Source organism: Polypterus senegalus, chromosome 16, assembly GCF_016835505.1.
Source record: "Polypterus senegalus isolate Bchr_013 chromosome 16, ASM1683550v1, whole genome shotgun sequence".
NCBI lineage: Eukaryota > Metazoa > Chordata > Cladistia > Polypteriformes > Polypteridae > Polypterus > Polypterus senegalus.
In genome coordinates, this window is record NC_053169.1 from 33,288,730 (window position 1) to 33,303,178 (window position 14,449).

Genomic DNA, 14,449 nt, shown 5'->3' on the forward strand with positions numbered 1-14,449 from the left:
TGTTGTTGAACACTGAAATGAGAGTACAAACAAAAATTAGCCTTCAAGACATTCTTAGCTCAGTTGAACAAACCACTGTGTCAGAATCATTATGTGATTAGACATGCTAAATTCAATAAATGTTAATTTTGTATTTCTCCAAACTCTTATGTGATATATTTAGTCTGAAATTATATTTGTGTTCAGCTTAAAGCTGTCTATCATGATTACCAAAAATGGTAGGAAGCAAAACTTTAAATTAAATGTGTTATCCAGCATACTGAAAAGCCCATCATATTGCACCTGTATTGAAACAAGAAGAGGTTAAACAGAAATGGCAAAGCCCATCAGACTTCTAAAGGAGCTCTGTACAGTTCCACACAAAGACAAAATTGGATTTTTATACCAGATTTAGTTAATATAAGATATAGTTTTGCCATAGCGTTATAGAAGGTGCATTAGGATTCTCCCATTTGACCAAAATGTCTATGTGCTAATAAGACTGCAGTGCAGGAAATCTGAGAAGACATTGCAATGGACTGATGTCCCATCCAGGGCTGGTTCAGTTTATCCTTTAATTGTTTCCTTAATCATCAGCCAAAAAAATAACAAGATGCAAAGTGAGCCAACAAATGACCATTTCCTCCTAAACTCTTAAAGAATAAAGATACTTTAATACCATTTTACTGGGTTGTGTGGTTCCTCGTTGAATCATTCCTTGATTTATTTCTGGGAAGGGTTCTTTGCATGTGAAATTGTTTTTTTGGGCTTTGAAAAGGTTCCTGATATGTGGACAAAACAGAAATTTTTAATGTATATTAGGCTGCCTAGCAGGTTACGAACAAAGCAAAATAACCTGAACTTCAGCCTGTGTTATTGTAGTAGCAAAAGTCCTTTTAAAATCAGTTCATTGTTATTTAACAAACCTTGGATCCAAATAAATAAAAGTTACTTTTAGAACTATTATACGGATTTTGTATTTGGGGTGAAAAGCAATAATGGTTCCCCTGTGGTACTTGTCTGAAGAGCCATTTTGGCACCTTTATTTTTAAGAGTGTATATGTCCATCATACAATATCTGTTTCAATTACTTGTTTGAAAAAGAAAAAAAAATGAAGGTCTGGGAATTTTTCATCTGCTCTGGGACCTTCATATCCAAGTTCGCTGGTCATCTCTTGGCTTGCTTTGCATCTCAATATTGGCTGACTGCCGGTTAAGTAAGAAAGACAGAATCATTTAAGATTAAAGCAAAAGAAGTGTGTTCCATTAGCAGCTTTAATTGTTGTCTAATTAGGAAAATGTCTGAAACAAAAACCTGCATCCACTGCAGACATGAGTTTGACACCCCATTCCAGTATCTGTATCAGGCTTGTATTGTTATGCACATGTGCTTGATGTACTCACATGTTTTTGGTTTCATACCATATCATAATCTTTTTTTGTGTTTGGTCTGTAAAGTACTTTGCAGTGATGTGTGTTCTTAGTGGCAGTATATAGTGTAAAATAAAGACTAACTGTCTTGTTTAATGAGGAAAGCTGAACTGGAAGAAAAAGAAGAGGTGATCAAAACTGGGAAAGAAATTGTGCACAATACCTGCAAAAGACATGTCCTCTTGGCTTCATCTATATGAGACTGACCCCACTTGGAGCAGTTCAAAGCTGAGTGTGACTAAAAACTGACATCTCCAAATTAAAGTTTTATGAATGAAATAGAATAACTTGTAGTTGAAGAGGGGCGGCACAGTGGCGCAGTGGTAGGGCTGCTGCCTCGCAGTTAGGAGACCCGGGTTCGCTTCCCGGGTCCTCCCTGTGTGGAGTTTGCATGTTCTTCCCGTGTCTGCGAGGGTTTCCTCCGGGTGCTCCGGTTTCCTCCCACAGTCCAAAGACATGCAGGTTAGGTGGATTGGCGTATCTAAATTGGCCTTGGTGTGTTTGTGTGTGTCCTGCGGTGGGTTGGCACCATGCCTGGGATTGGTTCCTGCCTTGTGCCCTGTGTTGGCTGGGATTGGCTCCAGCAGACCATCGTGACCCTGTGTTCGGATTCAGTGGGTTGGAAAATGGATGGATGGATGTAGTTGAAGAGCATTGCTTCACCTGGAAGGTGTTCAAATATCTTGATGCCATGTTCATGAGTGAGAAGTAGTTGTGACAGAAGCACTGTGTTCCAGAGTGAGGAGTATGGCTTTCTGGGAAACCTTCAAAATATAGAATCACTGGATTACAAGTACAGGTTGATGTGGTTTAGGCATCCATTGAGGATGCCTACTGAGAGTGGAGAAAAGAGGTGACCCAGAGGAAGATCCCGGACACTCTCAGGTGATCACCCATCTCACCTGGACTGTGACTTCCTTAAGTAATGCCAGAGATGGATACTGGATTTAATGAAGATAACTGCAACCTACACAAGGAAAAACACAGTAGAAAAATTATATGGGAGAAGAGAGTGATGAATGACAGTGCTTTAAATTCTAAATATGAGTCAGATCTGTTATAACTTTGGCAATTTTAAGTTCACTCAGTGTGTATAAATGTATTATACAGACTGGCAGATTTATTACTGCCTTGTGCTTGCTGTTCCCAAGAGTGGGACCAACTTACTGTAAGTAACACTGGCCAAGAAAAAAAAAAGAAATATGAATAGATGAAACAGCATACAAAGAAAGGTTGGAAGAGTAAGGAGGTAAGTTTGTCAATACATACAGTAAATACGGGTAGTATTTCTAAATTACTCACACCTATCAATCTATACAGGGTGGTCCAGATCTAATTATGCAGATCCAGATCATCCTCTAGTTTGAACTTCACTTTTTAAAAGTAGGATAAGTAGATAAAATGACAGTAACCATTCGGAACAGCATAGTTTAATAGACAAATGTATGACATGATAATTTAGATTTAAACTCTGCCTCTGACTCACTGTGTGGCCGTGTGCAAGACACTTAACCTGTCTAAGCTTCAATAGTAACAAAATATGTTAAAGAATTATACTATAGTGTACTTGTAAAGCATCTTTATAGTAGATGGCGGTCACTATAAAAAGAACTATATAAAGTAAACAGTGTAATAATAAAGGGAACACAAACTCACAATAACAGCAAAAATTGGTCATTCTAAGAATCATAACACCTGGAACCCTGCCAAGTTTATGTCTCCTAAATAGTTCTGCTCACTTCCGTGAACTGAGCTAAATGAGCTTCTTCACTAAAAATAATCATTGTGCCCATCACTGCTACAGTTCTTTGTAATGTGGTCAACAGACATGCACATAGCTTTCCAGATGTGGTTTTACTAGTGCATTATAGTGTAGGAGTATTAAGTTTCTTAACTGGTATTCATCTTTTTTTTTATAGCATAACTCAACATTTCTGAGTAACTCAGTTTTTCTGTCCACAGCTAACACTAGAATATCTCAACATCACTGCTGAGAAGGACTGTAAATTGTTCCATCTAATGCATATTGTATGTTTATATATGATATATATATTTTAACTAAATATAGTTACATAATTATTACTATTGTTTATTAACAATGAATGGTGTATTAATCTCCGTCTGATGTTCCCTACCTTGTACAATATTCAGTGTTGCCACTTCTGTGTTTTTTCACATAGGTCTATATTTTTCTGTCTCTGACTGTTTCAGTGTTTTTGTTTCCTGAATCTACAGTTATGTGAAAAAGTAACTACACCCCATGTAAACTGTTGTCTTTTTCAATATAGGTGAACAGGCAAACACCAGATTGTAAACAATGCTACAGATGAAGATGATATTCTTGAATAAAAACACTAGAACAAAAATGTGTTTTTTCTTAATGTATTCAACAAAAATATCAATAGATGTAATGGTCTGTTGAGGAAAATGAAAGTAAACCCTTGGACTGTGAAGCTGGTGTTACCCCGCTTTCAGCAGAAATGACTTCTTGTATGTGTGTTGCATAACTGCTCTCCATTCACTGGTATTGACTCCTTGAAATTTTTGATCACTCCTCTTTGCAAAATTCCTTCAGTGGCAAGATGTTTGTGTGATTTCTTGCATGTACTTCACATTTCAAATCAACCCACAACATTTCAATTGGATTCAAATTAAGGCTTTTCACAGGCCAGTCAGTAACCATAACCATTCCTGGGTGGATTTTCTAGTGTGCTTTGGACCATTATTGTTTTTAAAAGTCCATTTCTAGTTCAGCTTCAACTTTCAGTCAGATTGCCTCACTTTCTCCTCAAGTACACTTTGATATGATACAGAATTCATGGTTAACTTGATGATTGCAAGCTGCCCTGACTCTTTGGCAGCAAAGCAACCCCATACCATAACATTTCCACCACAATGCTTCACAGCTGGTATGAGGTTGTTCTCTTCAAATGCCGTCTTTAGTCTGCACCAAACATGTCAACTGTTACTGCATGTGGCCAAAGAGAAATATCTTTGACTCATTTGACCACAGCACATTCTTCCAGAAGGCCCGGACTTTGCCTAGATGTTCAGTGACACATTGTAGTCTATCTCTGAAGTTCTTTTTGGACAGAAAAGGGTTTTTCCTGGCGCACCTTACATGTAGGTCAAATTTGTGCACTCTCCTTCTGATTTTAGATGCATGCAGTTTAAAATGAATTTTTCTAAGAGTTACCTACAGATCCTGCAATTAAATTTTGGGGTTCCTGGAGACTTCTTTTTGCATCAGACAGTCAGTTCTTGAGACTGAATTTACTGGGCTGGCCAGTGCTGGACAAATTAGCAGCTGTTTTGAAATCTATGCCATTAGTAGATGATTTACCTTACAATGGAATGGTTGATTTCAAATAATTTTCTGATCTGTTTAAATGCCTTGCCAGACTCACAGGTATCCATGAGCTTATTTCTAAGCACCTTAGAGAACTCTTTTGATCTTGGCCTGATGACACCACACACACACAGCAAAGAGAACACAAGAAACTAGATATCTGCAGTTTAAATCAGACAGGGCCCACATGCAATCACCCTTAGGAGGCGCTAATCATTGGCACCTAATCTTGAATAACTATTTCTAATTTTAAGTACTTGAATGGGTAATATATACAGTGGTGTGAAAAACTATTTGCCCCCTTCCTGATTTCTTATTCTTTTGCATGTTTGTCACACAAAATGTTTCTGATAATCAAACACATTTAACCATTAGTCAAATATAACACAAGTAAACACAAAATGCAGTTTTTAAATAATGGTTTTATTATTAAGGGAGAAAAAAAAATCCAAACCTACATGGCCCTGTGTGAAAAAGTAATTGCCCCCTTGTTAAAAAATAACCTAACTGTGGTGTATCACACCTGAGTTCAATTTCCGTAGCCACCCCCAGGCCTGATTACTGTCACACCTGTTTCAATCAAGAAATCACTTAAATAGGAGCTGCCTGACACAGAGAAGTAGACCAAAAGTACCTCAAAAGCTAGACATCATGCCAAGATCCAAAGAAATTCAGGAACAAATGAGAACAGAAGTAATTGAGCTCTATCAGTCTGGTAAAGGTTATAAAGCCATTTTTAAAGCTTTGGGACTCCAGCGAACCACAGTGAGAGCCATTATCCACAAATGGCAAAAACATGGAACAGTGGTGAACCTTCCCAGGAGTGGCCGGCCGACCAAAATTACCCCAAGAGCGCAGAGACGACTCATCTGAAAGGTCACAAAAGACCCCAGGACAACGTCTACAGAACTGCAGGCCTCACTTGCCTCAATTAAGGTCAGTGTTCACGACTCCACCATAAGAAAGAGACTGGGCAAAAACGGCCTGCATGGCAGATTTCCAAGACGCAAACCACTGTTATGCAAAAAGAACATTAGGGCTCGTCTCAATTTTGCTAAGAAACATCTCAATGATTGCCAAGACTTTTGCGAAAATACCTTGTGGACTGATGAGACAAAAGTTGAACTTTTGGAAGGCAAATGTCCCGTTACATCTGGCATAAAAGGAACACAGCATTTCAGAAAAAGAACATCATACCAACAGTAAAATATGGTGGTGGTAGTGTGATGGTCTGGGGTTGTTTTGCTGCTTCAGGACCTGGAAGGCTTGCTGTGATAGATGGAACCATGAATTCTACTGTCTACCAAAAATCCTGAAGGAGAATGTCCGGCCATCTGTTCGTCAACTCAAGCTGAAGTGATCTTGGGTGCTGCAACAGGACAATGACCCAAAACACACCAGCAAATCCACCTCTGAATGGCTGAAGAAAAACAAAATGAAGACTTTGGAGTGGCCTAGTCAAAGTCCTGACCTGAATCCAATTGAGATGCTATGGCATGACCTTAAAAAGGCGGTTCATGCTAGAAAACCCTCAAATAAAGCTGAATTACAACAATTCTGCAAAGATGAGTGGGCCAAAATTCCTCCAGAGTGCTGTAAAAGACTCAGTGCAAGTTATCGCAAACGCTTGATTGCAGTTATTGCTGCTAAGGGTGGCCCAACCAGTTATTAGGTTCAGGGGGCAATTACTTTTCACACAGGGCCATGTAGGTTTGGATTTTTTCTCCCTAAATAATAAAACCATCATTTAAAAACTGCATTTTGTGTTTACTTGTGTTATATTTGACTAATGGTTAAATGTGTTTGATGATCAGAAACATTTTGTGTGACAAACATGCAAAAGAATAAGAAATCAGGAAGGGGGCAAATAGTTTTTCACACCACTGTATAGGGATGTGCTTACTTGTTACAGGTGACAAATCTGCATTTTTGTTTATTTAGGGTATGAGAAGTATGTGCCATTTTTTCAACTACATCACCTTTATCTGTAGGCACTGTTTGCATGAAGGTCTAATGCTTGCCTGTTTAAATATGTTGAAAAGGTTAACTATTTCCATGTGGTGTACTTACTTTTTCACATGACTTTTTTTTTTCATTATAATCATTTATTTCTTTTAACACAATTTTTGAACTAAATTTTCTTGTGTACATCATGTGTTAATGAAACATAATCAACTCTGTGCATAGCTAAAATATAATGACTAGACTGCATATTACCAAATTACATTTAGCATGGTGATTGGTGACATGTGCTTTGACATCACATCCTGTTTACCGTACGCTGCACAATGTGTGCATGAACATGTTCTACACTTGGAAGCCACCAAAATCTTTCACTGAATGCATTTAAAGAAGGACAGTGCCATAAAGGATATTGTGAGAAACTGGACAAGTATAAATATGAAAATTAAGCTGAAGTTAAAATTAAGCTGAAGTTGTTGATGTGAGTCCTGCTAAATGTTCTGCTCCTAAGCTTGTATTTATTGGGTTATGTGACTTACTTTTTTATGCTTGGATTTATGTGACAGATGTGCACTGCTTTTGTATTTAATTAGAAATTTCCATGTATACCTTATTAAACATTTCTCTGTTTTTCTATATATTTTTCTTTCGGTTACATGGTCTAAGTTAGCAGTTTTCAACCTTTTTGACTTATGGATCAGTTGAAAACTGAGAAAATATTTGCAGACTGTGGAGGAGGAAAATATAATATAAACTTATTTAGTCTATCATAATTGGTCCAAAGAGTGCCTGAAGTGGAGACACACACGTGTTAGTACTCCCTTTTAAAGTATGATTTATGAATAGATAAGAGCTTCTGCTGTTCATATTTACGAACATTAGATTGAAGAGCGGGGATATTTCATTTGAAATATTTTTTGAATTTTGCTCACATTAGTTTAAAAAACATAACCTGACTGATTTCTGCAGAACTGAAAAAAATTTAAGTGGACCGGTGGTTGGGAAACATTGCATTATTCTGTAGTTAGGCTGGCAACCAGGGGTGTAGAGCAGAACTCTGGGCCCTGTACATAAGCAGTCTAAGTGGGCCCCTTTCTCTTGAAAACAAACTTTTCATTCCAGTCTTCAAGCCCCCCAATCCCCCAGTGGCCCTGGGTAATCGTTACCCATTTCCCCCCCATCACAATGCCCATGTTGGCAACACTAACTGCACTATTACTGCATATTTCCGAATAAGTGGAATTAGCAATTAAATACTCTGTCACTTAAAATTTAAATTTCTTCTTGTGGATTAGTAACTTATTTATTGTATTTATAACCAATGTAGGTGTTACTTGAATGTAACACTGGTCTACTAATAGACTATTTTTCTGAATATTTTTATTATCTCATTATTAGCAATGCCTCCTGTCTTAGTGGCATCAATTGATTGCACGGTACTGTTGTGTAAATGTCCAGCCATCATAAATTATTTTATAAGGTCAAACCTATGAGGAACTCCATTAATTGCTTCAACCCATATGGAGCTGTCACCCCTTCTAATAATAAATAAAAATAATTTACATTTATATAGAGTTTTTTTATCTTATCTATGTTTTTTCTCCCTCTTCTACTTAAAGGTCGCAGTCCTTTTCAGATAAATGTGTGAGGTTTTAACAGTTTCTAATATATATTTTGTTCAGAATCGGCGAATATTGCACTTCGTTACGTAATGAATCCCTGTAAAGTAAGGTAAGGCGGCCACTTCCTTTTCGCCGCGTGTCGCGCGCTGCGCGTGTCCGATCGCGCGGGTTGCCGTAGAGATGATCTCTGTCACTCCTCGTTACCAAGATGGCCGACGCGTACTCACTGTGCTGCCTGCTCTCTGCAGGCGGGTAGGTGTATCGGGGGAGGGGGGAGAAAGGGGAGGGAAACCGCCGTCGTATCCAGCAATTCCAGGAAACTCGGCAGCAACAACCAGAATATCCAAAAGAGACATATAGCCATGGTGTGATACGTGCACATGCTTGGAAAATATAGCACATAAATAAAACGCTACCTTTGCCAGGACATGGAACCTCCCGACTGCTGTAGATTAAGCAGGTAGGTGAATGTGATTGACTTGCTGCAAAAGGTGCAAAAGACCACCCCAAGCCCTGAAACGCATTGGGACCGTCTGTTGCCAAATAGTGAGCTTGCTTTTGCTGAAAGAGTCGTGTCATCTTACTGAGACTGCGCAATAGTTTGTAGTTTCCTTCCTGTCAAATAGTGAGTGAGTCTGCAGCTGCATCCTCCAAAACTGGAGGCTCTCAAAGTTGTAAAGTTTAGTTGTTTTTTTCTGCTGCTGCCGTTCGTTCTCCTGCAGATTCTGCAGAAACAAAAAAACAGTGCATGGGCTTCTGGGTGCTCGGACAAGACCGCATGCTGGCGAGGATGATCTGGGGTTGAACAAAGGTATGAACGGCTAACTGGTGGGGTAAAAGGCTGCGCTGGCACAACTGCTCGGTTTAAAAAACGCTCACTTTGTCTCCCTGTCCAGATCCACGCATCGGCTCGTGCCACAACACCTCCTCCTGCTCCGTGCACAACGGGATATCGGCTTCGATGTTCTGCACGCACTGCAGTGTGTATATTATAGAGTGACCTTTGCATCGTCAGGGAAAAATAGAACGGATTTTCGTGTATTGCAAATGGGTAGCGCACTGGTGGGACGGGGCGCGATTTAGCGGCACGTTGGCTACTTTACTTTTTCTTTGCTTTTATGCACGTTCTGCAACTTGTTGTCGTGGAGTAGTAAACAGTACTAAAAACGAGTTATGCATTAAGAGTTTTGCAGATGTGAATATTTAGGTTGCATTACGGACTTGGAAATATTTATAGTTTATGAACGTATTTTAGTGTTCAGGTTGAGAGAAACGTCCAGGACTATAATCTTACTTTCTATATCGTTTCGTTTTTTCCTTCGTTCTTATTTCCAAATGTAACGATTTGAACGAATGCGGTTTTAGCTATCTCGTACATCATGATATCCTTCTTGGTGCTGCACGCTCAGATTGCGTGATACAGACAGGCTAATACTTGATGCCACAATTTTTTTTTGTTTCACAGATGCAAGGGATCTGAAGAATGTAGGTGTGAAAACATACAGTATTTATTTGACATATCCCAATTTTACCGATTTTCCTCATGCAGATAAAAAAACAGCAAAATGTGCGATATGGATTTCTAACTACAAATAATGGTGTCTGATGAAGGCCACAAATCCCTCGTGCTTTAACAGATGCTGTTATGTCACATGTTAAGAGTTGGTTAAAAGCCTACCTGTTGCGAGTATGATGATTCTTAGGAAAGAGGCGAACTTATTTAAAAATTAATTCGGCTTTTTTTTTTTGCATGGATTTTCTCATGATAAAATCAACACTTTTCCCCGTCTTTTTAGCATTACTAATACAGCTTTGAAAACATAGCCTGTCCCGGAATTGTTCCTGCCTTGATCCCAGTCCTTGCTGGGATTGGCTCCAGCCTCCACTTGACCCTTTTTGGGGTAAGGCATGTTAGGAAGATGGATGGATGATATATTAAAGAATGAAGAGATACAGCAAAGCTTGTGGATACACCGATAAATAGCGTCATGGCATATAAAGAATGTGTAAATTCTAAACATGCTTTTTTACATATGGAGAATGGTAGAAAGAATTCAGTGAAGATTGTAAAAGGTTCTGTATTTCCGACCTACAGTGCTAGCATTCCAATAACATACATTTGGTAACATAAAATTCTCCATGCACATTAAGGTGTTTTAGGAATGTGCACCTGTATATTATTTCATGGACAATATGTACTAAAGAGGCATATTTGTGACTCTTTAACATCCCCGGTACACTCCATGCCACAGGGGTTTTGTATAGGATATTTCAAGCTTGCATTGTTCTTGATGATGTAGGAGAGAATGAATGTGAAAGTTTCAAGGGGCAGGTTTGTTGGGAAACAGAGAGCTAGTTTTTGAGGGGTGTCTCTGTTAGTTGTGCATCAGTCCTCTATATAGTGTTCATTCAAGATAGTAAATACAATACATAAGTTATATGCCATATTATGTATCATACGCATATTCAGTAAAATGTGTGTTTTTATTTAATTAGAATACTCATATTTGTCTAATTAACTGTTGCATCTTGATAAGCTTGCTTTTAATTCATTGCAAGACATTTTCAGTAAATAATTTACATGGAGCAATTTAATACGTTGTGCAAATTTGCATTAAACTATATGATGCAAAATATTTAATGTCCTCTTTCCAACACTGGCATGATTTTCCTTTTTATAAAATATAACTCTATAAACATGGTCACCAAACCCTGACTTATTTAAGAGTTAGATACTGTATGTTTTTCGAAAATCTAGCTACTGAAACATGGAAATTAAAAGGACCATCCGTTTAAGTTTAAACAACAAAAGATTATAATTATAAAGATAAGATATAACATAGACAAACTTACCCGATCCAAATTCATAAATATAGGCAAACTCAAAAATATTTTTAGCATCAATTTAGCTTTTTAATTCTTAGTAATTGTTTGTCTGGCTGTGTTATTGCAATATCTATTGTAATTTATGCTGTTTTCAAGACTCATAGGTCTCAGGTTAATCTGCCTGAATTAGTAGCGTGAATCAGAGTCCCACAACAATTTGTGTGAAGCACTTCTTTCTGGTTACTATTCTAGAAAGGTTGGGAGATTGGGAGCATACACTGATACAGCACATTGCTGCACCCACCACATGATAACCCACTTCAGGATCCCAAATTAGGACCTGAGCACAGACGTGCAACAGGTGACACCTCCGCACTACATTAGTGTGAGGTTTTTTATAATTCCCATAAATGTGTATTCATTTTTTATATGTGATTCACTAATTCATAAATTATTCTAAACAGCTACCTGTGAGACTTTTTAACCCTGGTACTGACATATCCTTGTCAATCCAAGTTTAAAGAGATTAGGCAGTAGATCAAGTCCTTTACCCTGATTGTTTCATTTATTTGCTTTTCTCCACACAACTTCTACTGATATATATGTACTGTACCTTTTTTATTATTTTGGCCAGAACTGCACACGTGACTCTCAACACAGAGTTTCAGATGTACATTATACAGTTTTAGTGGCAATTAGCTTTAGTCCAAGGTTTTTACAAAGACCTAACATTTTAGTTGTCTTTAAAATTGCTGCTGTACATTGAATGGAGGATAACAATGCTGCATCAGCAAAAATCTAAAAATCTGTTTCAGAGTTTTGTGGTTTATCATGAAACCACTGTCAGCCAGAAAGACTTTCAGAACATTTTGTATGCAGATATCTTTCAAAATAAAAAATCATTAATGTAAATCATTTAATGTATTTTGCCATTGTAGCCGGTTAACTGTCATACATGGGTATAGTAGACGGATGATTTTGCTGGAGAGTTGTTTAATGTATAGAATGAAAAACCACATGAGCATACCTAAGTCATTAGTTGAACACAGCGTTGTTAGCACTAGCTTGATAAACAGCAGCTCTTATACTGTTTGTTTCTCTTATACTTAAACTGCATTTGCTTTTTTTTCCTTTTCAGTTACACATTGTGGTGCTGTGTTGTCTTGGTTGATTCTGTATTGTATTGTCACTGAGTTATTTAATGTTAAGTTTAACTCCAGGCCTAACATGAATTTTATTTATATTCATATATTTATAAAGAATGTATTAATAATTGAATAGCTGATCCTCAGTGTGCTGTAGATTGCACAATTATTCACATGTGATATTTATTGGTCCGTAGGCTCAGTATGGTGACATAGGTTGGGAGCAGGCGCTGATTAGAGCACGTTGCTGCATGTGTAAAGTACAGTGGAATTCCTACTTGCATGTGATAATCGGCAGTGCAATGCATTGCCACTCTGTCTGATACCATGATCAGTCAGTCAGGTTTGCTATTTGTAATATTACTTAGACAATGCTGCATTGTTATTTTTGGTATTTAGACAGTGTTGCACTGATTCGTATCCCTTTGGACTGGTCTTAATCATTGTCTGAATTATATATATATATATATATATATATATATATATAAAGTTGTCCTTGTATATTTATAATTTTTCTTTGTACACTCCTTGTTTGGATATTTATCTTATTTCATATTAGTGCAAATTTGTATTAGCTTTTTTTAGTTATTGAGATTTTTAGGTGATACTTTTAATTTAGATTTTTCTAACTGTTACGTTATATCTCTAATTGATGGTTTATTGTAGTGGTATTGTCACCTTTATTTAGTTGATTACCTGAATTTTTATTTTTCCCTGTATAAAAAAAATTAATTAGAGACCAAGAAGAACCCTGGAATCTATAGGACAGGAAAATATATAATGTAATGTTTTTCTTAGAAATACGAAGACCATGCAATATCAGATATGTCTAAATGCAGAAATAGTTTTGCCAAGTAAGCAAGGAGTTTGAAAATATCATTGGTTAAGTACGAGGATATTTCAAAGAATCACCTTTGTGCTGAGCTAGTTATGTAATTTGATAATAAAATTAAAGTTTTGTGCTTAACTACCATTATTTCCAGATTTCTCAACCTTCAAATGATCTGTCCTTGGGAGTCCATTCAGATCTGCCCATTACATACTTGATCCATATTTAACTCCTGGTTTTGTTAAGACTTAATAATACTGTATAGTAAGTCTATAAATATATTATGTTAAACAAGCTGTTTTTTTTAGCATAACATTGCCAGCCTAACCCTTCAAATTTTTGGACAACTGCATCCTGGTGAAATTACTTCTGTTTTTGTGAAATTATACTTACTGCTCAGTTTTATGCCTCCTTGCTTCATTTTTGATTTTGTGAGTTTTCTTGCATTGAAAAGCACCAATCAGTTTCTTTCTAACTTTGAGATTCAACTCTAATCGCCTCAGCAATCAAGAATGAGTGGCATTATTTACCTGATTTAACTTAAGGGTCATATGTAACATCTGTTGAGAATGTTTGGAAATATGGTATCTGAAAAGTTTACAGTGATTCCAGCAACATAAAAAACTGCAAACTTGAGATTAAAAATGAGTATAATCTCTTTATTTCTAAGATTGTTATAGCCAACCCCTTCATAATTCAAATATATTTCAGTACACACTGATGCCATACTTTCATAATTGATTATTTATAATTGGTGTAGTAACATTTATAACAACAGCAGCAACAATAATAAAATTAAAAAGACTGTAAACCATTCTTTCATTTTTGGCAGAGATCTGTATTACTAAACACATCCATCTCCACAAGCACAAGGTCACCTTTAGTTGAAATTATTTTGGCAGGATTATATACTGTACTGTTCAGAAGAGAAATCTGCCAATACATTTATTTCTTAACAAAAAATGTTTGATTTACTTTTTTGGTATTTGTTTATGGCATGCATTTATAATGTTTGGGATATTCAAAAGCTGCATAACTTGTGCAGACATTTCAAAAGCAGACACACTGCAATTACGCCTTGCTCAGGCCTGTTGACTTGCAGTTTGTGTTTTATGAGGGTGACCATAGGGGTGGAGGGGCTGTGTTGTGTTGCTGAATGCTTTATTTTTAATAGAAAGGTGCTTTACTTAGAAAAAAATATTTTTGTGCATATTTTCCCTAAATAGTTGCTGTTTTAAAAGCAAGGTACCTCAATTTCTAAGTTATGCTTTTGGTCTGAGTTTTTTTAGACACAAGTTTACAATCA

At 37.0% G+C, this 14,449-nt stretch overlaps 1 protein-coding gene across 3 annotated transcripts in view; it reads left to right on the forward strand.

Annotated features, from left to right (window-relative positions):
• The first annotated feature begins 8,575 nt into the window (after positions 1 to 8,575).
• map3k4 (mitogen-activated protein kinase kinase kinase 4) overlaps positions 8,576 to 14,449 on the forward strand; it is a 158,576-nt gene continuing 152,702 nt past the window's right edge. For 2 of the 3 annotated variants that reach the window (XM_039738901.1, XM_039738903.1), the window contains exon 1: positions 8,576 to 8,803. In XM_039738901.1, coding sequence (XP_039594835.1) covers positions 8,772 to 8,803 — 32 coding nt within the window. In that variant the 5' untranslated portion in view covers positions 8,576 to 8,771. Of the gene's footprint in view, positions 8,804 to 8,956; positions 9,155 to 14,449 lie in introns of those variants that run through there. The other variant, XM_039738904.1, reaches the window with a different exon arrangement.